Source organism: Phodopus roborovskii, unplaced genomic scaffold, assembly GCF_943737965.1.
Source record: "Phodopus roborovskii unplaced genomic scaffold, PHOROB, whole genome shotgun sequence".
Taxonomy (NCBI): Eukaryota; Metazoa; Chordata; class Mammalia; order Rodentia; family Cricetidae; genus Phodopus; species Phodopus roborovskii.
This window is the reverse complement of record NW_026126480.1, coordinates 27,145,599-27,169,982: the sequence shown is the minus strand read 5'-3', so window position 1 is coordinate 27,169,982 and position 24,384 is coordinate 27,145,599. Positions and strand designations below refer to the sequence as shown.

Below are 24,384 nucleotides of genomic sequence, written 5' to 3'. Positions count from 1 at the left end.
GTCTTCTTTCAGTCTTAATTAATTAACCTCATGCTGCCCTCCCCTTATTTATCTGAAGTTTTGTCCTACATTCCTTTTTTTCTTTGAATAGTGGCAACATGAAGACCTCCTTATCAATCGACCACAAGCCATGTCAGTCACTCCGCCTCGGTCTGCAATCCTGACCAGCATGAAGAAGAAACTGCATGCTCTCAGTCAGATTGAGACTTCGATTGGGACTGTTCAGGTATGTTTGGATTGTCTTCCTACTAGTACATTCTGATTTGCAAGTAACTAGTGACATTGATTATATCTCTGCCTATCTTTGGCTTTTAATCTCCTTTCACTTTTGTTTTAATTTTTGAAATTTTGTCTTTATTGAAAATGAAATGCTTTTCATAGAATATATTCTGATCACAGTTTTTTCCTTCCACCATCTCTTCCCAGAGCCTCAACCTCCCACCCTTACCATATCTTCTTTCTCTTCTTAAGAAAACAAGCAACAGTGTTTGGATCTTTTACTCATTTTGGCATAGAGAAAACAGGTTCTTACCCTGTGTAACCCAAGCTATCTGGAACTGGCCATTGGTATTCCCAATGCTAGGATTGATTTCAAGTGTGCCAACATCATGTTTAATCTGTATTTAATTTTTTTAAAAACTGCTTTTAAAAAATGACAATCACAAACACTGGGGTGGGGACACAAAAAACCCTAAAACACGAAAGCAGAATCCAAAGGACATGAAAATGCTACAGATTCTAAGAAAGTAAGTGAAAAATCAATCTTCCCCAGTCATCTTTGACCCTAAAATACTCAAATAAAATCAAGATGAACAGGTTAGAGAGCTGTCTCAGGTGGTTGTGAGCACTGACTGCTCTTCCAGAGGACCCTGGTTCAATTCCCAGCACCCACATGGCAGCTCTTACAACTGTCTGTAACTCCGAGATCTGACACTCTCACAGACAGACATACATGCAGGCAAAACAATACACATATTAAAAATTAAAAAAAAAATTAAGATGAACTTTAAAACAGAGGTGTTTGAGATATTTTCTAAATTAAGTGTGCTTACCCATGCGTCTTCTGATTCTCCCTGAACATAAAATGCTTAATAGGGAGTGGAGAGTGTCGTAAGGGCTCAGGTATTCTGCTGACTTTTATAGGAGAAACTAGCAACCCTTGAAGCCAGCATTGAGCAGCGGCTGAAGTGGGCAGGTGGTGCCAACCCTGCACTGGCACCAGTACTACAAGATTTTGAAGCAACAATAGCTGAAAGAAGAAATCTTGTTCTCAAAGAGAGCCAGAGAGCAAACCAGGTACTGTGTCCTGCACCTATCATCATGATGTTTCAAGATTATGAAAGTGCTTGAATTTTGTCTTTAGGTGCTTTTTGCTGTTTCAGTTGTAGTAATACTGACAAAAGTTAAAATGTGCACTACTTAGAGCTTTTGTAAATATTTGGTGTGTTTTCACAAAGAGTCTTATGTTTCTAGGACCAGTTATCATTTAGATTCTAGAAATGAGTAGGTAGTGCTGTTTCTCACATCATCACACGCTTCTTCCGCACCCTGTGTGGATTCTCTCTTCACAGGTCACTTTCCTCTGCAGCAACATCATTCATTTTGAAAGTCTACGAACAAGAACTGCAGAAGCCTTAAGCCTAGATGCTGCCTTATTTGAACTAATCAAACGATGTCAGCAAATGTGCTCATTTGCGTCACAGTTCAACAGTTCAGTCTCAGAGTTAGAGCTTCGTTTATTACAGCGAGTGGTGAGTCTTGTGGGTGTAACTAACTGATAGTGTTAAAAATCATAAGGCTAGTAACCCAATTTAAAGTTACAGTTATGGAAGACTAAATATAACAGGTTGTTACATTATTCTATTTAGGACACCACTCTTGAACATCCCATTGGCAGTTCTGAGTGGCTTCTATCAGCACACAAACAGTTGACCCAGGATATGTCCACTCAGAGGGCTGTTCAAACAGAGAAGGAGCAACAGATAGAGACTGTCTGTGAGACCATCCAGAGCCTAGTGGACAGCGTAAAGACTGTGCTCACAGGTCACAACCGGCAGCTTGGAGATGTCAAGCATCTCCTGAAAGCCATGGCTAAGGTAATGCATTATGGCTAAGGTATGCGCACCATCATAATTTCCTGTCTCAAGACATTATAGATAGCTTTGTGGAAAGATGGGACACTTTGTAAACAAAAGTAACTTCTCAATTTACATCTTGCAACTTGCTTGTAACTAGGTCAGAATGAATTTTCATCAACCTTTTTTTTTTTAAAGTAGGCATTATGACTTTTGTACAGAGAGACTGAGACTTAAATTGATTAACTTAGTGTCCAGTGGAGTTGCTGTTTTGGTTTTTAGACTCTTCTTCCCTACTTTTGTCTCCAAACAAATATAATTTTCATCCATAGTGAATGAACTACCATCTCATCCCTCTAGTACCCTACTCATTGTGGTTAATAAGGAAATACATTACCTGAAAACGCTAAATTACTTCATCATTACAAAATAGGGACAGTCATTCTGATGTTTTTTATTTGGTGCTGGAAACAAAGGTCTTAAAAAAAAAACTGACATAATGAGCAGATCAAATGCAGTGACATTTAGATCATTTATTACCTTTTGAATCACAAGGCAAGGAATTGCTGGAACACACAAGTCTGTTACTAACGGATTGTGCTTTGGTGGCAGGATGAAGAGGCTGCTCTGGCAGATGCTGAAGATATCCCCTATGAGAGCAGTGTCAGGCAGTTTCTGGCTGAATATAAATCATGGCAAGACAACATTCAGACGGTTTTGTTCACATTAGTCCAGGCCATGGGTCAGGTTCGAAGTCAAGAACATGTTGAAATGCTTCAGGAAATCACTCCCACCTTGAAAGAACTGAAGACACAAAGCCAGAGGTAAGGGTGCTTTCTGACCAACTCTCATGACATAGAAGCAAAGCATGAAAAGTTTTGCGCATCTGTTTTATAGTTATTTGACAAAAACATTTCATAAATAAACATTTCATAAATTTTGTATTTCAGTATCTATAATAATTTAGTGAGTTTTGCATCACCCTTAGTCACCGACGCAGCAAATGAATGTTCAAGTCCAACATCATCTGCTACTTACCAGCCGTCCTTTGCTGCAGGTATGAAAGATGCCAGATCTTGATGTGTTGACAGTTTATATATGCAGATTTAGTTTAGTGATGCACCTAACATGATGTGTAAGGCCTTAGATTTGATTACTAGCACTAGTAAATAATAATGGGTGAAGGTCTATTGTGTTTATAGTCACTAACTTTTAAAGGTTTTTGTTTGTTTGTTTTGTTTTTAAATGCTGTCACATACCAAGCTCAATAATTATTATTAAAAGAACTTAACAATACAGGAGGAACACCTGTATTGAAATACTCGTTAAAAGTTTATCTTAGCTGGATGATGGTGTCACTCACCTAATCCCAGCACTGAAGGTGGTAGAGGCAGGGATCTCTGAATTTGAGGCCAGTCTGGTCTGCAGAGAGAGAGTTGCATCCTTGACAGCCAGGGCTACACAGAGAAGCCCTGTCCTGAAAAAGGAAAAAGAAAGTTTATTTTAGAAGCCAAGCCTGGGGAGATTGAGGTAAGAGGATTATGAGTTTAAGGCTAGCCTGGCCTAATATAATAGTAAGATTCTGTTTCAAAAAACAGGACCAGAAAGATGTTTAATAAGAGTGCTTGCTGTTCTTGAAGAAGATGGGAGTTCAGCTCCTAACTCAAAATTTCCTGTTAACTCCAGCTACAAGGGATCCAATTCCCACTCCACCCTCTTTGGGTGTGTGTGCACATGCACATGCATGCACACACAAATAGAATAGAATAAAATCTTTACAAGTAAACCAAACTGAAAAAGAAAACTGTCAGCAAATTCAGTAAGATTAAATACTGCTCTCTATATAAAATGAATGGATTAATTTCCCTTATAAAGAATAACTAAGGTCTAGTGTGGTGGTACATATCTATAATCCCAGTACTTGGGAGCCTGAAGCAGGAGGATTATATGATCTCAGACTTCTTTCTATTTACTTATTTACTTGCTTTTCACTTATTTGTTTCAAGACAGCATCTCTCTACATTGCTGTGACTGCCCTGGATCTTGCTATGCAGACCAGGCTGGCCTTGAAACTCAGAGAGACCCCACTGCCTCTGCCTCATGAGTGTTGGGATTGAAGGTGTCAACTACATGTCTGGCTTCAGACTTTTAATTTTATTATTTAAATTTTTATTCTTTCAAGACAGGGTTTCTCTGTGTAGTTTTGTAGACCAGACTGGCCTCGGACTCACAGAAATCTGCCCGTTTCTGTCTCCCAAGTTCTGGAATTAAAGGCATGTGCCACCACTGCCCTGCAATACTTATTATTTTTAAAAGAATTACCACTATTAAGCCCTAGTTGGCCTAGAACACACAGAGATTGGCCTTCCTCTGAGAGCTGGATTCAAGGTGTGGCCAACAGCTTCTCTTTTCTTCCTTGTGCTCTTGCTGCTGCTGCTCCTTCTGCAGTATATCCCAGACTCCCTCCCTCCCTACTCAACCCAATGGCCTCTCTCTCTCTCTCTCTCTCTCTCTCTCTCTCTCTCTCTCTCTGTCTCTCTCTCTCTCTCAAAAATCAAAACAAAATCAAGGCATGTGGTGGCAGTACATGGTTTTGATCCCAATACTCAGGAGGCAGAAATAGGCAGATCTCTGTGAGTTTGAAGCCAGCCTGGTTTACAGAGTTCCAGGACAGCCAGGGATACATGGAGAAACCTATCTTGAAAACAACACACACAATACCAAATGAGACAATCTGAACTGTCTGTTGCATTCATTAGCCCTCTTGTATCTAGAAAATGCTCTTTCCTTGGAGTCATCCACCACCTCTGGCTTTTTAAGATTTTTAAATTTAATGTATGAATGTTTTTTATCTGCATTGTGTACCATATAGATGCTTTGTGTCTTCAGGTCAGTCAGATATGTTGGAGCTCCATTTACCAATAGCTGTAAGCCACCATGTGTTTATTGTGAGTTGAACCAGAACCCTTGTAATAGCAGCAAGTACTCTAAACTGCTGAGCTGTATCTTCCAGCCCCAATTATTAAGGAACAGTTTTTTTATGGTCAGTTGGTATGTGTACACATTGGGTGCCATCCACCTTGGCCCCCCCTTTCATGAATTCGTTGTTATTTATTTGTTTACTTATTTATTCACACATTTATTTGTTTATTAATTTGGTTTTTTGGGGGCAGGGTTTCTTTGAGCACTGTAACTTGCTCTGTAGACCAGGCTGGCCTGAAACTCACAGAGATCCACCCATTTCTGCCTCAGAGTGCTGGGACTACAGGCGTGCGCCTCCACTGCCTGGCGGTTTTTTTTTTTTTTTTTAAAGGTAGTATTTTTGAGTGCTTGTCTGCCTACTGTGCCCAGAGAGGCAGGAAGAAGGTATTGGATCCTCTGGAACTAGAGTTACAGACAGTTATGTCCTCCCATGTGGGTTCTGGGAATTGAGCTAGGATCCTCTGGGAGATCAGCCAGTGTTTTTAAATGGTGAGCCATCTTTCCAGCCCCGTACTTTGTATTTTGAGACAAGGTCTCGAACTGGCACTTTAACTGGGCTCACACATTGGCTTCCCAATAAGCCCTACAGATCCACTTGTCTCAGCCTCCCTTGTACTGACATTATAAGCACTCTGGCTTTTTATGTTCTAATTGAGGTATTGCCTGCCACTGTTTATTATTGCATAGTGAAGATGGTTATGTTGTACAGACTCATATTAAGAGCCCCTCTGTTGGGGCTGTATTTTTAGGGACATGATTGTTAGTCAAGGGATAAGGACTTTTTACCATTATAAAATTAAGTTCATTTTTCAAGGTTGAGTACTATGGAGTACTTACTACCAGCCATCCCTTGTATGTGTGCCACCCCCACACCCATTTCTGTTTGCATGCAAATTGAGCCACTAATTCTTTGTCTGTAGCGGTCCGGAGTAACACTGGCCAGAAGACTCAACCTGATGTCATGTCCCAGAATGCTAAAAAGCTGATTCAGAAAAATCTGGCTACATCAGCAGATACTCCACCAAGCACCATCCCAGGAACTGGCAAGAGCATTGCTTGTAGTCCCAAAAAGGCTGTCAGAGATCCTAAAACAGGGAAAGGTAAACAGTTAGAATATGAATACCTTATAATTCTTTAATACATAAAAGTTAGATTGACTAACATATATCATTGCTTTATAGCTGTGCAAGAGAGAAACTCCTATGCAGTGAGTGTATGGAAGAGAGTGAAAGCCAAGCTAGAGGGCCGAGATGTTGATCCAAACAGGAGGATGTCAGTTGCTGAGCAGGTGACTATTTTTAAAGCTTAAGTAAGCTTTGTTTTAATGTTTCGGGTAGGTTCAAGGATATCATTTGCTCATTTTGTTATTTCAAGAAAAAAAAAATAAGGCCCTTGGGCTAGCAAAATGGCTCAGTGAGTAAGGGCACTTGCCACAAACGCTTGACAACTTAGGTTCAATCCTTGGTTTTCACATGGTGGAATAAAAAAAGCCAACTTACTCAAGTTGTCCTCTGACCTCCATATGTCCTCTGATTCTTTCTCTTCTCTTTCCCTCTCAACAAAAAGAGAAATAAGCCCTTAAACTTACATTCAGGAGTCAGAAAGTTATTAGTAGCAAATGCTTATGACTTTACTACTTACTCTCAGGCAGCGTCTTCCATAGAAATTTAAGGTGTATAGTTGCTGTAATCATCCATTGCACTCAAGTTCATTCTCCCTTTAAAGATTCTGAAAGTTTTATATGAAGGGAGGATGACAGTTTTGGGGGGTGTGTAGATTCTTTAGTCCCATGAATACCTGTATGTTTTTGTTCAAAAGCTTTTCCCTGTTACTAGTTGTGTGTGTCTGTATAGTGCACCCCCACTCCTCCTGTGGATTGCACATAAGTCCTTACAGGTGCTAGGCAGGTACTTTTATCACTGGGTTATTCAACTCCCAGCTATTTATTATAAAAGATGTACAAGGTTACAGAAAAGTTGTAGGGATGCCAGACTTTTTACCTAGATTAACCATTTCTTGCACACACTTTCATCATTGTTTTGTTCTAAGAATAACATTTCATGGCATATTCCCAAGAGCAAATAATGCTGGGGGGGGGAGGGGAGATGATCCTTATGGTTTTAAGGGTTCTGACTTTTCCTAAGACATTCAGTCTGCGTATCTTCTGTGGTCATGGAAAGTATCACTTCTTATTACCAGGTTTCAACCCAATGTTCCTTTGGTGATTGGGTTGACTACAACTTATTCAGGAGATAACTCATGGAATTTGTATATAAATTGTGACCTTGCCAGTTCATTGGTTTTCAATTTTGTTCTATGTTCACAGGTTGACTATGTCATTAAGGAGGCAACTAATCTAGATAACTTGGCTCAGCTGTATGAAGGTTGGACAGCTTGGGTGTGAATGGCAACACAGTAGATGAGTCTGGTTAAGCGAGGTCAGACATCCACCAGAATCAACTGAGCCTCAGGCATCCAAAGCCACATCACAGTCGGTGGTGATGCAACTGGGGGCTTACTCTGAGGAAACCTAGGAAATCTCGGTGTACTAGGAAGTGAATCCTGCAGGACAGCTGCACTCAGGGATACGCCCAACACCATGGCCAGGGTCAAAGGTGAAGAAAGCAAGCTCACTGCCTGCACACGGAGATTGTCTTTCTGCCACAGAACAGCTGCAAATGTGTCAGGAGGTTAGCTGAGAAAGAAATCGGGATGCTGCGGAGCACAGAGTGACTTGGAACTCCATTCCACCTGACCCTGTGTGTACAATCCAGGAAAACAAACCCCGCTCAGAAACAGAGGAAACTGGGGCCGAGAAGAACTCACAGCCACGGAAGAGTTGATGCATTCAGATTCTTAAGAAACACTTGTTGCTTGGCAACAGTACTGGTTGGGGTGACCAGTAAGTACCAAAAGGCTATGCTGTATGAATTTCAGAAATGGACTGAAAAAAGAAAAAAAAAAAAAAAAAAAAAAAAAAAAAAAAAGGAGAGCAGTGTAACAGACACTACATTGGAAGAACTGACTTCTGAAATGAAGGGAAAAGCACCCATGGATCCCACTCCTCCCCATCATTTACCTGTTCCCCAGCTCCCCATTGACCCGCTCTGGTAGACTAGCCAGCTGTCAGACTCACTTTTATTTCAATCCTTACACTTCATAAACTGTCGTCTCCGTGCTCTTAACCATAGTTGGAGACAGATACAGGAGCTTGTCCAAATCCAGTGAAAACATGGAAAATTCAAGGATTGTTTAAAGGTCCGATCATCACCTACAAGATGTAACTGGTTATTTCAGTCATATCTGTGACTCTTATCATGTACAGTTTCCAGAATTGTCACTGTGCATCCAAACGTAATGAGTCTAACAGACACTGATTTCATGTGCACTCCCCTCTGCTTACAGTGTGCATTTTTTGGAGGTCATTCAAATTTTCCTTCTTCTGTGATTGCTGTAGTTTCTTTCATAGAAAGTAGCTGATCTGATGTAATCTTTTACCTTTTAAACAGCCAGGATAGAGAACCTATTGGAGTTTGCATTGTTGATGACAGGTTCACAATAAAGTGATATTCTGGTGGAGGTAGAGTGAAATGTTTTTTAATTCAGTTTTCTCATTTGATACTTTTAATTTACAAAGTGTAATTTTCTTTTACGTTTTAAGGTGTAAATTAAAAGTGCTTTAATTTACCTGGCATTTGGGGGCATGCGAAGTGATGCCAACCAGCACCTTTAAGTTCAGCTGGTGGTCTGTGAGGGGTTCTGTTTACTTTCTGCGTCATTTTATAGCTACTGTTGAGTGACTAGTGTAGTGAGTCACGATCAAGGCATCCTTCAGTTTAGCATTTTCAGTACTCACTGCTGATCCTCTATAGAAGTCCAGACTAGAATAGAACTAAAAATCACGTTTCAACACAGAATAGCACACAGTATTTTGTCTGTTTCCCCAGCATTCTAGCAATTAGTGCAGTGGCCACTTGTATTTGCCAGCCTCTACACACAAGCCTGAAAGGTCCTATGGAAGCACTCCATGTGGCTCTGGGCTCTTCTCTGATTGCTATGAGTTTAATTCTAATCCTTACAGGATGGATGTCATTGTCAGCACTTTCTTAATTATGAGTATTGGAAGACGCTGTTTTGAATCTCCATGTGTTCAGTGACAAGGAACTTTTCATTGCATTTGATTTTATTCTTGATTTTGAGCCTTATTTTCACAAAACAGCCTAGCTGGAATATTGATGCCATACTGTATTTTGCATGCTGCTTTCTTCCGTAGAGGCATTGAGGGCAACTGTACTCTCAAGATTTGTCATTTTCAGCCATTCTTCATGCCAGGAAGAACTTTTATTATAATGATAAAGCCAGCTCATACTTATTTGTCCTTGTAGGTGGTAGTAGTGGTCAGAAATGGCTTCAGGCATCCATGAGTTTAAGGCATCAGAAGTACCTGGGTACCTTAATCCAAGCAAAAATATGACAGCTTTAAAAAAAAAAAAAATGTGCCTCAGTTGGATTATCCATCCTTTCTATTTTAAACTGGTTTCTGAGAGAAGAGTAGTTCTTGGTTACAGGAATAAGAGCAACCAAGGACTTAAAAGCTTGCTGCTCACTGCACTCTGGACAAAACCCTCAACTATATGGTTTGGCTTCCTGTGCCATTAGCCTTGCCAGGTTGAGCTTTTGTAAGAAGCCTCAAGTGGAAAAAATAGGGCCATTGGGGGAATGTCTTAATAAATCATGTAGAGTGCTGTAGTTTTGAAGTCACACATTTTTTTGATGACAAAATACCTGTGGAAAACCAGGGATATTTTCTTCTCCAACCCTTCCTCTCCCTATTCCCTACCCCTCTACTCCGTACTTTCTATCTTCCTTCTCTCTCCACTCTTTGATTCAGGGGGTACAGAACAACCGTACATACAACCTCTTCTAATTCAGAGTACCCTTGAGAATTGAGACGTATTGTGTTTTCTTGTCCTTAGCTAGAATCTGTTTTCAGTTGATTTCTTTACTATGCTATGGAAGCCTAGTACTTACAAAACAATTTCTTCCATTACCAAAGTGTCTTGTAGTTTGTTTCTAGTCATGAGCTGATCATGCAGTTGGCTAGATGGTTTCTTTTGACACTGGTGGAGAGTTTTTTTGACATGGAGGTTTTTGTGTGAAACTGATAGGTCTTGATCCACTTTCTAAGATCACTGAATCAGAGATCAAATCCCAAATTCAGGGTGAGAGTTTATAATACAAAGGAAAAACTCCCTTCACTTTGCCCTTAACACTTGCCTCTGTTACCTAAACTTAAGTTTTCTTAATATTGTCCAATGTTTGGTGTTATCTACATTGTTTTTTGTTTGTGGTTGTTTTGATGTGTGAAATTTAAGGAAAGAGCCATTTAATAAATGCCAAGCAGGGCAATGCAAGTACAGCCAAATATTAGAGTTGATGTGCAGTCTTGGGTCCTTTTTAATCTGGGGTATTATAGGCGGTACTTTAAATCAGAGTCTTCCTGGCCTATTTCCCTCCACCTTTTTGTAGTTACTCGGGGCTTACTTGTGCAGTACTAAAAGGAGCTGGTTCTTCTTTTCTCTCAATTCTTTTCTTAGTAATGAACACACCTACAACTAACCTGCAACTCCTATTCATACACAGCAGATGTCAGTGCTGTGATGCTATTAGCTGGATTTCCTGCAGTGCAGGGATGGAACCTTGCACATGCTAGGCAAGTGCTCTACCCCTGAGCTATATACATCCTAGCCCTTACAACTAGTACACTGAAGCATCTTTGTTTCACATGTGTTCAGATGAGTACAAAAACTAACATTGTTTTATATCTTCTTGAATTTATAAAATGTAATTTAGAACCCTCCCCCGCCAAATCAAGGAGGCAAAAATTAACGCACTAGTCACTGAAGTCTTCATCTTCAGTTAACTTGGTAGGATAGGTACTAGTGAGCATTGCAACACTTTGATAAGATTCAAGAAAAGGCCTGCTTTTGGGCCTGGATAACATTATTTACATAAAGCAAACTGAGCCTAGGTTCAAAAAGGCAACTGTGTAGGGAATCCTTGAGAATTGGAAATTCTAGTGTTAGTGTTAAAAACTCAAAATGAGTGGGATATTTGAAGATAGTAAAGAATTGGATATTGTTCTGAAACATTTTCCCTTCTCAAAACAAGCTGATTAAGTGGTTGTTTTCCCTTTTCCTGATGTGTCTGATTCAGCTCCTGTTTCAGATTACTGTGTTGCTTATTTTTCCAGTTTTACAAGTCCCTTATGTTTCCACCTGGAATGTCAGGTGGCAATGACATCACATTTTATGTTTGATTTTTTTTTTTTTTTAACCCTTATTTAAGAGCAAGTTGAGTTGAGCTGAATCTTCCTTGTCCTAGTAACATTGTACAAATAGTGGCTTTTTTTTTTAAGTTGTAATGCCTCCTGATGGATATAATTTTGTGCTTGTATTTAAGATTAAAAGTTGAATAAATCACACCAGCTTCCTGAAAATGTCCATAATGCATCTTTTGGAAAAAAAATGCCTACTTTGCATTAACATGATAAAGATTGTATGAAATACCTGTTTTTCAAAAAATAAAAGTTCAAGTCTTTAAAGATACAGTATTTAAGTTCTGAATTTATTGAAGTAGATCCAGAAAGTTTGTTTTGAAACACATAGTTTTGTGGCTTTTCTATTATCTCTCTAAATTTAAAAAAAAAAATCTCAAAAAAGATTATTTTACTCCATTTTTGAACGGTGAAAATTTTATTTCAATAGGAACGTTCCTTGATAAGAATCAATGCCTTTAATCTAGGAGAGGGAAAGGTAGTTGATCTCTCAATTCAAGGCCAGCCTGGTCTACAAAGCAAATTCCAGAATAGCTGGGGCTACAAAGAGAAACCCTGTTTTGAAAACAAAAGGCAATGTATGAAGCTTAATTTTGGCAATATTAAAAAAAAAATCTGGCAGACCATTATTGGGAGTGAAAGCTCTGACAGAAGTGTTTGGCTGAGTTAATTTGCTTTGCCAAGGTTCTGAGGAAGATTTGTGATAAGGGCTTCATCATTTGGTACATTTCAAGAGATAACTTATCGTGGTACAAAATCAGAAGAGTGTTGTTAATTCCTGGGCCTTATGGAAGGTTAGTGAGAGCTGGCTTTGTACCTGGATCTGGGAATAATACACAACAAAAGTGCTCTAGACAAAGTGCTATTGGACTTCCTTTCATCTACCTCAGTCTCAGCAGCTGGCCTTTACAGCTTTCTGAAGCAACAGCCTAATTCCCAAGGTAGAAATGATAGATTTTAAAGCCTATTAGTACTCCTTCCTCTTATGAAAGTGGGTGCTCCTGAGCTACCAGCAAGAAGGGCACCTTGATGCTTTACCTGTGTAGCAGCTGTTTGGGTCCTTTTGTTCTCAATACTGAGGTTCAGGAGGAAATTCTCTAGGCTTCACTGGTAAGGTTTCTCTTATCAACCCAGTCATTTTATCAAACCCCCCCCAAACACACACACACACACACACACACACACACACACACACACACACACAATTCCTCTAAGTAGCACTTCACCCCAGCTTCCTAGCCAAAACTGTGTTTTGTTAGTACCTTATCCAAGTACTCTCCACAAGGTCTGTGACAAACTATATGCCCCTTTTATAGAACCATCATGCTCCAGGTAAGGCCAGGCTTATTTAGGAGCACTGTGTGTGGCCTTTAAAGTTTCCTAAAAGTCTCTCAGTACTTTAAAGAACCTGGTAATTACTTAAGGAACGAATTATTTAATAATTTAAATGTAAAACATTTGAGGCCAATATTTTGCATGGCTTCCCCTCACACCCACTTCATCTGAATTACTCATTCATCTAGCCATTCCTCCATCTGAAGCGCACCAGTAGCATAGTTTTATCAACTTGCCACAAACGATTCCCCCCAAGACTGGCTGGAAAAGAAGGCCTATATAAGTCGGTGCATCTTGTTACTGCTGGCGGGATGACTGCAGCAGTTCTCACACGGGGGCTGCTAGCCTTCTAGTCATAAATCTTAAGCAGGTGCCACAGAAGCCTAAAGCGTCCTCTGCCCTTCTATCAGCTGTAGGCTCAGCTCTGCGCATACTCCACTCCCCGCCAGGCTGACAGGCGCCCCAAAGGCCTTGAGATCCATCCAGACGGGAGACTTGGGACGGCGGTTGAACCGCTCCCTTTCGCCCCGCCTCCAGCGGGTCACACCCCTATACTCTGATTGGCCGGAGTCCTTCGGCTCCGCGCAGCTTCCCTCTCCTTTGACCTGGTTTTCAAGTCATGCACTGGCTGCCGGTTGGCCTGGCTTCCCTGAAGCTGTGGTGCCCTCTATCCAATGAGGAGCGAGCTTCGCGAGGGCTGTCGGGAAAGACTGCCAGCCTACATAAGCAGCCTGCGGGGCGTTCCCTCGCGCTCCGGTCGGCGTGCGGGTGTCGGTGAAAGGGTGTGTTCTGCCTGTTGAGACTACGCGTCCGAAACGATGGCGGAGGGGGATAACCGCAGCAGCAACCTGCTGGTGAGTCGCGGTCGTCGGCTTGTCCCCGGCGCTTCCGGGTAGGCCTCCTGGCCTCGGTGACTCCAGGGGGCTGCCAGGCCTGATCCTGCACGTCCCCACGGTGGCGGTCCCTACTGCCGATCCCCAACGTCCTCTGGGGAGCCTGCACGACGAGGCAAGGACCGCGCTTGAGGAAGTATGAGAAGGGGACGACCCATAGCAAAAAGGAACCTGGGTTGCAGGTTAGGACACTTGGCCGCCAGGGGCCTTGTCTAGCACCCGGGGCTCAGGCCGGAGACCTATCTGTTCCGCCCTCTTTGATTTTTATCTCTTGTTTGGCAGAATGTTTGTATGTGTTGTTCTTTCCCCGCTAAAACTTGGGCGAGGATGGAGGGTCAAAGGGCTGCTACAGAGAATTAGTTATCGCTGACACAGAATTTGTTGTAGCTGGCTTAGAGTTCACCGCAGGAAGCTGAAAAGCGGGTTCAGCGGAAAGGACAGTGGGAGGTCTTGGCACTTGTGTGGGAAATGGCAAGGGGGCTCATGATACTGGACGCAACTTAAAAATGATTGGCACGGATAGATCTGAAGGAACAGCATGAGGTGGTATCAAACGAGGAAACATTTGCCTCATTACAGGTTTTTGGTTTTGTTTTGAGACCAGGGTTTCATGTAGCCAAGCTGGCCCTGCATTTGTCATTCTCCTGTCTCTACCACTCAAGTGCTGGGATCACAGTTGTGCATCACCAGGCCCTGCTAGTTTTACAAATGTAATGGTATCATCTAGGCAAGAGCGAGAGATCCTTTTATTTCCCCTGTACTCATTCCCCAGGGAAAGACAGGCCATATTAGAAATGAAGAGACCAACCAGCTTAACTTCTGCTTTTGCGCTTCTAAGAGCCTAAATGCCAGCAAGTTAAATGTCTACCGGACAGTAGTCACTACAGGACTGAGCAAAATCTTCACTTTTCATTGGTGTTTAGAGATGTTTACCCTGTTCCCTTAAATTTTCCTGACACAGACACCAGCAAACAATCCAACAGAGATACTTGCCCTACACAACACACATATACACCAGCTAACAATCCAGTAAGAGGAATAATTGATGTAAAAGGAAATTGTCATGGGAGAGGACCTGATCACAAATTTAACTTTCCATCAATGCAGTATCATTTTAAGGAGAGCAAGGCCATTAATCTTACATTTACTGGATTTAAATGTATTAACCTCTTTTTGTCTCAGTTTCCTCATCTTAAATAGAGGTGGTAGAAATACTGTTTCCCGTTTTGAGGCGCATTAATTGAATTATAGAATGTGAACTGTTTAGAATTTCTAGTTTGGGGTGATATCAGCCTTAGGCATGTAATATAGAATCAGAAGTATTATGACACAGATTTCATCTTTATTAAAATCAGTCTGGACTGTGTCCTATCATTCCAATATTCCTTTTTGAAAAGCTTAAAGTGTCATTTGACCATTGTATGTATGTGGTTCTTGGAGGTTGAATCCAGGGCCCTATACACATTGAGCAACTTCTTGTTCTAATTTCCTTCCTTTACCAAAGTCCCTGAAGGGTTTAGGTCAATAGCTTACCCTAAAAGTGTGCTTTTACTAGTTGTCAAATATGTAGAGAAATTTGAAATTTAGCCAAAATGACATCACCAACGATGAGGAGCCCTTATGGAGGACTTTAAGTGCTTCACATAATTTTGTTCAAGTAATTTTCTTTAATTCCACAGAGACTGCCAGCATTGGAATAATTCCATTATACAAAGAGCTATTTTAGAGATTGTATGTACTGATTGCTTTCCTGATGAATTTAGAAGGGCTTAAATCAATAAAATGACCAATCAGCAGATCAATGCCAACCACCTGAAATGAGCAAACATAAGAGTATCCAATTTAGTAATATTCTGAGCACTGCCTCATGACTCTGTGGGTGAATTTGGGGATATTAGTTAACCATATTAAGCTCACTTTCATTAATATTGAAATATTTCTCCATATTGTGAAACTTAGGGAGTATTATGTTGCGTCATGTACATAAGGCTCAGTGCTGGTGATCATTAAGGTTGGGCTTTCTCCCACCCTCCATGCGTTTTCATGTTTGGTGCCAGAATCACAGTTTTTCATGACTCAGCTTGTTTGGGATAACCGTTTTGACACTTTAGGCTTTTACTCTATGAGCCGTGAGAATGATGAAATTGGTAAAGTAACAACCCTCTTAACTGTTGATCTTGTGTAGGCTGTGGAGACTGCAGGTCTGGAAGAGCAGCTGCAAGGATGGGGAGAAGTGATGCTGATGGCTGACAAAGTCCTTCGATGGGAAAGAGCATGGTTTCCACCTGCCATCATGGGTGTTGTTTCCCTGCTGTTTCTGTAAGTGAGGGGTTCTATTGCTAAGTGCTCAGATGGTTCACAGCCTATGCTTAGAGACGCTTTTGTAATACTTAATCCAAAAGGAATGCTTTTATTACAAGTAGCTTGCCTAGTTTCTAGAATTTGTAATCCTTATGTAAAGTGTAACCTAATACACTTGAGTAAATCCTACACACTCATAGTTTTGTGTTTCAACACCTTTCCTTTATATTCTCTAATAAAGATTGTGGACCCTAGACATCATCCCATGATACATCTTAAAAACCACTTAGGAAATTAGAAAGGAAACAGCACCATCCTTGAGAAGCTGTGGGTTAGGGAATAAACACCTTTAGTCAGGAACAATGACAAGTGGTTTGCTAACTTTGGTTAATTTTGTTTTTAACAGGATTATCTATTATCTCGATCCATCTGTGCTGTCCGGTGCTTCCTGTTTTGTTATGTTTTTGTGCCTGGCTGACTACCTTGTTCCCATTCTAGCACCGAGGATTTTTGGCTCTAATAAATGGTAGGTAGCCATGTATGATTAATGTACTGTGAATAAGTGAAGACTTATAACCATCAGACACCTCATTGCTCTTATGTGAAAAATCTCTAATCGGAATTCAGATGAGTCAAGAATTTTCAGTACTTATATCTCTGTATTTCACTTTGGTTAAAAACTTGCTTTTTTGTTGTTGTTGATGTTTATTCAGTTTTACTACTTTTACACTTGAAGTAAGGGTTTGTTGTGGTTTTATTTATTTATTTTTTTTAAAGACAGGGTTTCTCTGTGTATCCCTGGCTTCCTTTAACTCACTTTGTAGATCAGGCTGAACTCAGAGATCCACCTGTGCCTGCCTCTCTCCTTCTCTCCCTCCTTCCTTCCTTCTTTCCTTTCTTTCTTTCTTTCTTTCTTTCTTTCTTTCTTTCTTTCTTTCTTCTTTTCTTTCTTTCTTCCTTTCTTTCTTTTTGGTTTTTTTGAGGCAGGGTTTCTTGTACAGCCCTGCCTGTCCTGGAACTAACTCTGTAGACCAGTCTGGCCTCAAACTCACAATGATCTGCCTGCCATGTACTGGCTTTAAAGGCGTGTCCCACCTATGGTAGGGGTATTCTTTAAAGTTGATGTTTTAAATAAGAATTACAGAACTCTTGTTTTTTTAAAAAAAAAATATATATGTATATATATGTATATGTATGTATACACACACACATATTTATTTATTTGGGGTGGATTGCAGGTACCACATAACATGCATGTGGAGATCAGAAGGTAACTTCGTAGAGTTTGGTCTCTCCTACCATATGTGGATCTTGGTGGCTGAACTCAAGTCAATAGACTCTGCAACATGTAACTTTGCCTACCAAGCCAGCCCCTTAATGGACCTTGAACTTGTTTGTTTAAATGTGTCTCTTTGATTTGTATGAGTCCTCATTTGTGAGAGTATACACATGAGGACAAACAACCTGATGTCAGGGTCAGTGGCTGGTTCTCTTGTTCAGTGCCTTACATTGTCCAGTCACAAACTTTCCTCAAACAACAGTATTAGGTCAGCTTGAAGGACACCCAGGTGTCAGTTCTTGCCTTCTATTGTTGCACACCTTTTATCCCAGCACTCGGGAGGCAGAGGCAGCTGGATCTCTGAGTTCTAGGACAGCCTGGGCTACACAGACAACCCTGTCTCAAAAAAAAAAAAAAAAAAAAAACAAAAAAAAACCCTAATTGTTAGAGTTGATCTTTTAAGCTGTGTGGCTTGGTGCACACTTCTAATCTTAGTACTCCGGATGACAGACAGACAATATGTTATGAGGCCAGAGTAGGCTCCAAACACATAACAAGCTGTGAGCCTGCCTGTCTTTGTTACCCAGATACCACACCCAGTGTTTCCCTACATCCCCCAAAACAAACCAAGAGGGATATTGTGTTTAAGGCTGAGTGAGGTTGTGCCTTGAGACAATACAGGGGTGGGTATTTGACCAAGTGCATTCTGAGTAGAGAAGAGTAAATTCTACTGTTGGATACACATGAGCTGTTGATCTTACTTTTATCATCTGAATGGTTGCTTATTACTTCTAAGACAATAGTTAAATGGTTGGGATTACATTAACTGTTTGATAGTCCATTGGAATGTTGGATTTGTCAGAGCTTAGTATTAAGGCTGCTTTCCCAGAACACATGGTGCCCTGAGTTCTGTTCTCTGCTGGAGGAAGGAAAGAGCACACATAATGAACAGAATCAGATATTGGAATAGATTTTTCTGTCAACTGACATTTTCATTTGATTAGTATTCTGCCTCTGCCCTTCTTTTTTTTTCGGGGGGGGGGGGTTTCCAAGTGACAGCAAGTTATGTAATCTGCAAACACTGAGAGCCTTTATTGTATATCTTTCAGATCTGGAAAAACAAATTCACAGAATCTGGGGAGTTAACTTAAATTGTGGGTTAAGTAAGCATGTTTCTTTAAAGAATAATGGGGCCAGTTTTAGGAGTTGTTACTCAAACTGGTCTTCCTTTTTCATGAGGAGTTTAATGCTGTTATGTTTGGGGAAGTTTATGGCCTTGACATTAGCCAAATAACAGTTGACTAACTCATAATCCCGAAGGGAAATCTTCAGAGAGAAACAGATATTTGGTGGTAATAGCATACATGGGGCAAGTTGTATGTCTTGATTATCTGGGATGATGTGGGAAAGAAGTAACACTATAGCCACAGTGTAGCCTTTACCATGGGCATCTTGGATAATCTGAGACATGCTCCCACATCTGTGCCAGGCTAACACTACAGGAGAGAGGGCAGCTTGGTCCTCAGTCTGATCTTTTTTAGTGCTGGACCTGTGACACAAAATAGCAGAGGGACAGATTAGAAATGAAAAAAATATGGCTTTCTTAAGAGAGGCCTATCAGTTTTGTTGCTGCTTTCATTTTCTCTCACTGGAACTGAGTTTAGAAGGAATTTGGATTAGCCTTTATTTTTTAAAGTGTGTGAGTGAATGCATTCGTGCAAGTATTCAAGTGTGTGTGTTTGCCACCCACATGCACCCACCCACCCACCCACCCACCCACCCACTCACGTGCACACATACCATGGCACATGTGGAAGTCATCAACTTTCCAGAGATTGTTCAATCTCATGTGGGTTCTGGGGATCGAACCAGCCATGGCAGCAAGCATCTTTATCTTCTGACCATCCTGCTGACCTGGTATAGAAGTTATTCTACTACAGATACTTGGATGCAGCTACTTAGAGCACTCACTGATGATGGGCACAATGCAAAATATACTTGGGGCTGAAAAATAAACTGAAATAGAAAAACAAAATTTGTACCATGGATACAGTTCATAGAAGATTCAACTTCTGTTACTATAGTTAATCAAATGTGGCTTTAGAACTGTACCATTAATCTATTAGAAGTATGTACACAAAGGCTGGTAAGGTGAGTCAGCTGGCAAAGGTGCCTGTCAGCAAGCCTGATTACCTGCGCTTGAAACCTGGGGTCCACATGGTGGAAGGAGAGAAATGACTCCCATAGGTTTTCCTCTCACACACGTACACAGGTTTGTGACCTCATAACATGTATGCACATTCCCACATAAAATAAATAAAATGTGTAGCAAAAAATATGTGCATGGACATACTGTGAAAGGAGTCTTAAAATGTAGTCACTCTGGGGTCTGGAAAGTTCTCAGAGGTTAAGAATATTTGCCTCACTTTAGAGGACTGACCTGAGTTTGATTCCCAGCACCCACAACTGTCTACAACTTGACTTCAATGGGATCTAACACTCTTCTGGCCTCTGTAGGCGCCAGGCACTTCATATATGTGTTAGACAAACATATAGGCAAACACTTACACACATACAGTACAGGTAACACAAGTTTTAAAAATTGCAGTCAGTGGTGATCCATTGTTTCTACTTGTGAAGATAATTCTTGCCACATTGTGGATGCTCCCAACTGTGTTCTCAGCACTTGGAAGATGGAAGTAGATAGATCAGAAGTTGAACTGCTCCGGTGTTGTGGCTCATACCTATAATCCTAGCAGAAGGATCATGAGTTCAGGGGCAGCTAGAGTGAGATTCTTTCTCAGGAAAGTTAAATAACTATAAATAAACTGTACTGTAGTTATTTACTTATAACAAAAAGAAAACTCTTTTCTAGGACCACTGAACAACAGCAAAGATTTCATGAAATCTGCAGTAATCTAGTAAAAATTCGACGAAGAGCTGTGGGCTGGTGGAAACGCCTCTTTTCGCTAAAGGAAGAAAAGCCTAAAATGGTATTTTGTTACTTGTTAATTTATTTATTTAACTTACTGGAATGTGAAGCAAAATACTGAGTTCATAGTGATTTCAGTTCAAATGATTTCAGTCTTCTTAGGAGTGAAGTTCATTACTTACTATCCTTTGGTGTAATGCCTACATATATTTATAAGTGTTACACGTGGTAGCTAAAGCACTGAAAGGTAAAATTTACATTTTGTATGTAACTTCTTATTATAGTGGATGTAAGTCCCCCCTCCCCCTTGCTGAAGTAAAACACATACATAAAAAACATGTTCTCAAACTGCGTGGCGGTGGCAGCTCATGCCTTTGATCCGGCACTCAGGAGGCAGAGGCAGGTGGATCTCTGTTAGTTTGAGGCTAGCCTGGTCTACAGAGCTAGTTCCAGGACAACCAAGGCTGTTACACAGAAAAACCCTGTATCAAAAAACCAAAAAGAAAATAACAACAAAAAAACATGTTCTTATATCTTAGCTTTGGTTTTGGTGGAAAGTTGCTAACTGGAAAGGTAACATAGTTTATATTTTAAAGAGGAAATGTACATACATTTAATAAAAGAAAAGTAATAAAAATGATCTTATTTTCCCAGCCTTTAAAGGAAATCTGTTTAAGCCCACAAGTGAAGCTATATGTGTATGGAGTATATCATGATGTTTTGGTCCTCTGTATGTAGAGTGAGAGCAGCCTTCGTGCTTTGGTCACCTGTGCATTGTAGAGTGGAGAAGCACACCTTCAGAGCTGCCCTTGTTAGTCTGCTGTTTAGAGCTGACAAGTCTTGTTCTTTTCCTCAACAGTACTTTATGACCATGATTGTTTCTCTTGCTGCGGTTGCTTGGGTGGGACAGCAAGTCCACAACCTGCTTCTCACCTACCTGATTGGTAAGTCATTGAGGAAGTGTCACACATGAATCTTAGCAGGCAAGTCTGTAGTGTAGGCAGTAAGTAGATAGTGAATATTCATAGGAACCTGTGGAAGAATGTAGCAAGGTGAAGACTGAAGACTCTAGCCTGTGCTGGGGTCATAGTTCAGATGGTAGAGTGCTTGCTCTATGTGTTCCAAGCCCTAGATTTGATACCCAATACTAGACAAAAACTAATCCCAGCACTAAGGACCTAGATGGCAGAAGGAGCGGAAGTTCAAGGTCATCCCTGGCTATGTGCTATATGTCACATTCATAATCAGCCTGGGCTATACGAGATTCTCTCCCTCCCTCCCTCTTCTCCCTCTTTCTCCCCTCCCCTCTTCTCTCTTCCCTTCCCCTTCCCTTTCCTCCCCTCCCCTCCTCTCCTCTCTTTCCTTCCCCTGCTCTCCCCTCCTCTTCCTCCCTCTTCTCACCTCTCCTCTTCTCCTCTCTCTTTGGTTCTCAATCTCTCTTTCTCTCTCTCTCTGTCTGGTTTTTTAAGACAGGTTTCTTTGTAGCTTTGGAGCCTGTCCTGGAACTCACTTTGTATACCAGGCTGACCTCAATTTCACAGAGATCGGCCTGTCTCTGTGTCCCAAATGCTGGGATTAAAAACATTCACTACAGCTGCCTGGCTGAGATCTCTTCTCAAGAGCAAAAAGATTTCAAGTCAGGTCTTAAGATAGGGCTTCTTGGGTAAAAGCACTAGTTTGGTTCCATGTCCAGCATTCACATGCTGGCTCACAACAGCTCATATCCAGTCTTGGGTGTCTAATAGCCAGCTTTTAGGCAAATCACTTGTGTATACACAAAAATAAAACAAAAATCTTAAAGAAGTATGGCCCTGTTTTCAGGGAGTTTATTAAAACCTTATGGGAAGTGAAGGCAAGGGGGTTAAGATAGAAAGCATAGTGCATGAGCATGAATGCACAGACAGCAGAAAGCATGATAGCTGAAGTTTCTGGGACTGAATGGTTTTCATGTTGCTTCCTCCAGAGTCTACCTGCTTTTGTCTGTGAGTTAAATACTGTTTCCTCACTTCATTTCTTTATTTCAAGTGACTTTTGTGCTGTTGCTTCCTGGATTAAACCAACACGGAATCATTTTGAAGTACATTGGAATGGCCAAAAGGGAGATAAACAAGCTTCTCAAGCAAAAAGAAAAGAAAAATGAATAACGCAGCTTCAGTGGAGTGAGCCCTGCCCCTGGGAACAGTTGTACAGTGCTGTTTGGATACTAAAATGTTATAGTGGCTCTTTGCTTCCTTACTCTGCCCTTGTTAGTAGAGATTCACACAGGCCAGGCTTTGTACTGTGTCTAGTGCCAGGTGTAGCTGGGTGTATTCCCATCAGTATAACTTGTTTTATTGAATTTTTATTTTTATCAACTTCCTTTAAAAAACTAAAGTGGTGAACTTTGCTCTTTTGAACAGTGAACTGTGATTTTGGTTAATTGTTGATGTTTGCTTTAGCTATATTCAAGGTAGTGGTCTGTGGCTACAGGAAGCTGGTTCTACTGTCCGCCTCCACAGTCTGCTTAACATTGTATCTTTGTTAGTACAGAGACCAGGTTTACCACTTTCAATGAAGAGACCACTTAAGATTCATTCCTGATTTTCCACTGTGGGAGAATATCCATGTGATAGTATAAAATTCCACACCCTAGTTAATAGATGAGTTCTTCTGTTGTATGAAATGTAGCAGGTGTAGGAAGCATTGCCCCTTTGCTCACATGAGGAATCTGTCAGTCTAGACTGACCTCTCATTCCCTTTGCACTGCTTTTGAACAACAAACTTCCAGAAGATTGTATTTGGAAATCTTAGCATTCTTTTGTTCCAGATTTTCAGCTGACTTAAAATGTCTGGGACTTTACTCCTAGGCCAGCCAAGGATATAAATGCCTCCTTTGTTCATTCAGAAAACTAGAACATCTATTACTTTTTAAGACCAGAAAAAAAAAACAAAACAAAAAAAAAAAAAACCCTTTAAAAGTAAGCCCGGAAATTCTCATATATTCTCACCCCACCTGCCCGGTGATGCTGGCTGTATTTTAGTGGCTCTAGGTTTACACGTGGAAGCAGTGTCTACACTGGTGTTTGACTTTCCCTTTGCAGGGTTGTAGCTGAGAGCAGACTGCTGATGGGTGACTGCTCTGTGTAGCATTTGTAACTCCTTAAGCTTACTGTGATCACATGCCCTTTCAGTAGATTGACTTTTAGAGCAGTTGAAATCTTCAGAACTGAACCTCTGAGGGCCAAAATAGGACACATTTGGGAACAACTTTTCAACCCATGAACTCTCTGTAACATAGTTTGTGGATCCATTGCACTGATGCTGTGAAGCCTGCACCTTGTGCATCTGCCTCTGTTTCTCACCTCCTAGCACTGTAAACAGTGGCACCTGTTGGAGCATGTGTTTGTTTTTAATGTTTCATGACATCCACCTTAATTTTACATGTTTTCTTGTAAATAAGCCTGTCTTCCTACCTGGAATTTTGTGTGTGTGTATGTGTGAACAATACATGTTCTACCAATTAACTACTTTGGCAGTTTTGATCATTTCTTCTACTTTGTTTTGTGTAAAAGGGGAAAAATAAAAACAAAAATGCTGGGACCACTTTGTTTTGTCTCAATTTTGTTGTTAATTGTTTGAGTTTATGAATCTGATTAGTAACCCCCCTGTTGTCATTATAAGCCCTCCACCCTAAGGTACTCTTAAAAGGAACACCCAGGCACTATGCTATCTAGAATGGAAAACACTGAAGAGGAGAGGACCCCAAGGTCTGAGGGGAGGAATTAGCAGGGACAGAAGAGGCCCAAAAGAGCTTGTACTTTTGCTTCCAACACAGGTGGTTGATAATGATTGGTAGATGACTTTTGTCTGCCTTTTGAAATTACACCTCAAGTTGGATGCTATAACTTGGGGGTCTCAGAAAAGAAGCTGGAGGTCTCAAGCCAAGATCATTAGAACTCCTGTGGTTGTCTGAGGCTTTGAAATTGCTCCCTTGTAATCTCAAGCTCAGCTTTGACTACATAGGAAAACTTGGTTCAAAATCATAAAAAGAATCATTGGCCTTTAATCATGCATCTGTGGCAACTGCTCAGGTCAGCTATATGTGCCTGAAACCATAGCCATCCTTTGCTACCTCTGGCCATAGCCAAGGCCATAGCCTTGAAGACTGTTCTGAGTGTTTTCAAGAGGGTCTATCATTCCAAGGCTCATGTGAAGACATTTGGAATGAGCTGGGCTAAGAAGAAAAGAATGGTCTTTGGTGTTTTTAGACA

General features: G+C 40.9%; 2 protein-coding genes across 2 annotated transcripts in view; both read left to right on the top strand.

Moving 5' to 3' along the window:
- Nucleotides 1-11,665, top strand: part of Smg1 (SMG1 nonsense mediated mRNA decay associated PI3K related kinase) — a 100,701-nt gene extending 89,036 nt beyond the window's left edge. Inside the window, exons 55-63 of the mRNA XM_051192772.1 lie at nt 92-226; nt 1,144-1,296; nt 1,572-1,751; nt 1,869-2,096; nt 2,688-2,899; nt 3,026-3,132; nt 5,978-6,157; nt 6,239-6,345; nt 7,384-11,665. Coding sequence (XP_051048729.1) covers nt 92-226; nt 1,144-1,296; nt 1,572-1,751; nt 1,869-2,096; nt 2,688-2,899; nt 3,026-3,132; nt 5,978-6,157; nt 6,239-6,345; nt 7,384-7,461 — 1,380 coding nt within the window. The 3' untranslated portion in view covers nt 7,462-11,665. The remainder of the gene's footprint in view (nt 1-91; nt 227-1,143; nt 1,297-1,571; nt 1,752-1,868; nt 2,097-2,687; nt 2,900-3,025; nt 3,133-5,977; nt 6,158-6,238; nt 6,346-7,383) is intronic.
- A 1,753-nt stretch (nt 11,666-13,418) lies between these two features.
- On the top strand, nt 13,419-23,713 carry Arl6ip1 (ADP ribosylation factor like GTPase 6 interacting protein 1). Its single transcript, XM_051192771.1, has 6 exons — nt 13,419-13,583; nt 15,808-15,941; nt 16,330-16,449; nt 20,078-20,195; nt 20,994-21,078; nt 22,160-23,713. Exons 1-6 carry the CDS (start codon nt 13,548-13,550, stop codon nt 22,276-22,278), a joined length of 612 nt encoding a protein of 203 aa, XP_051048728.1. The 5' UTR covers nt 13,419-13,547; the 3' UTR covers nt 22,279-23,713.
- The last annotated feature ends 671 nt before the right edge of the window (nt 23,714-24,384 follow it).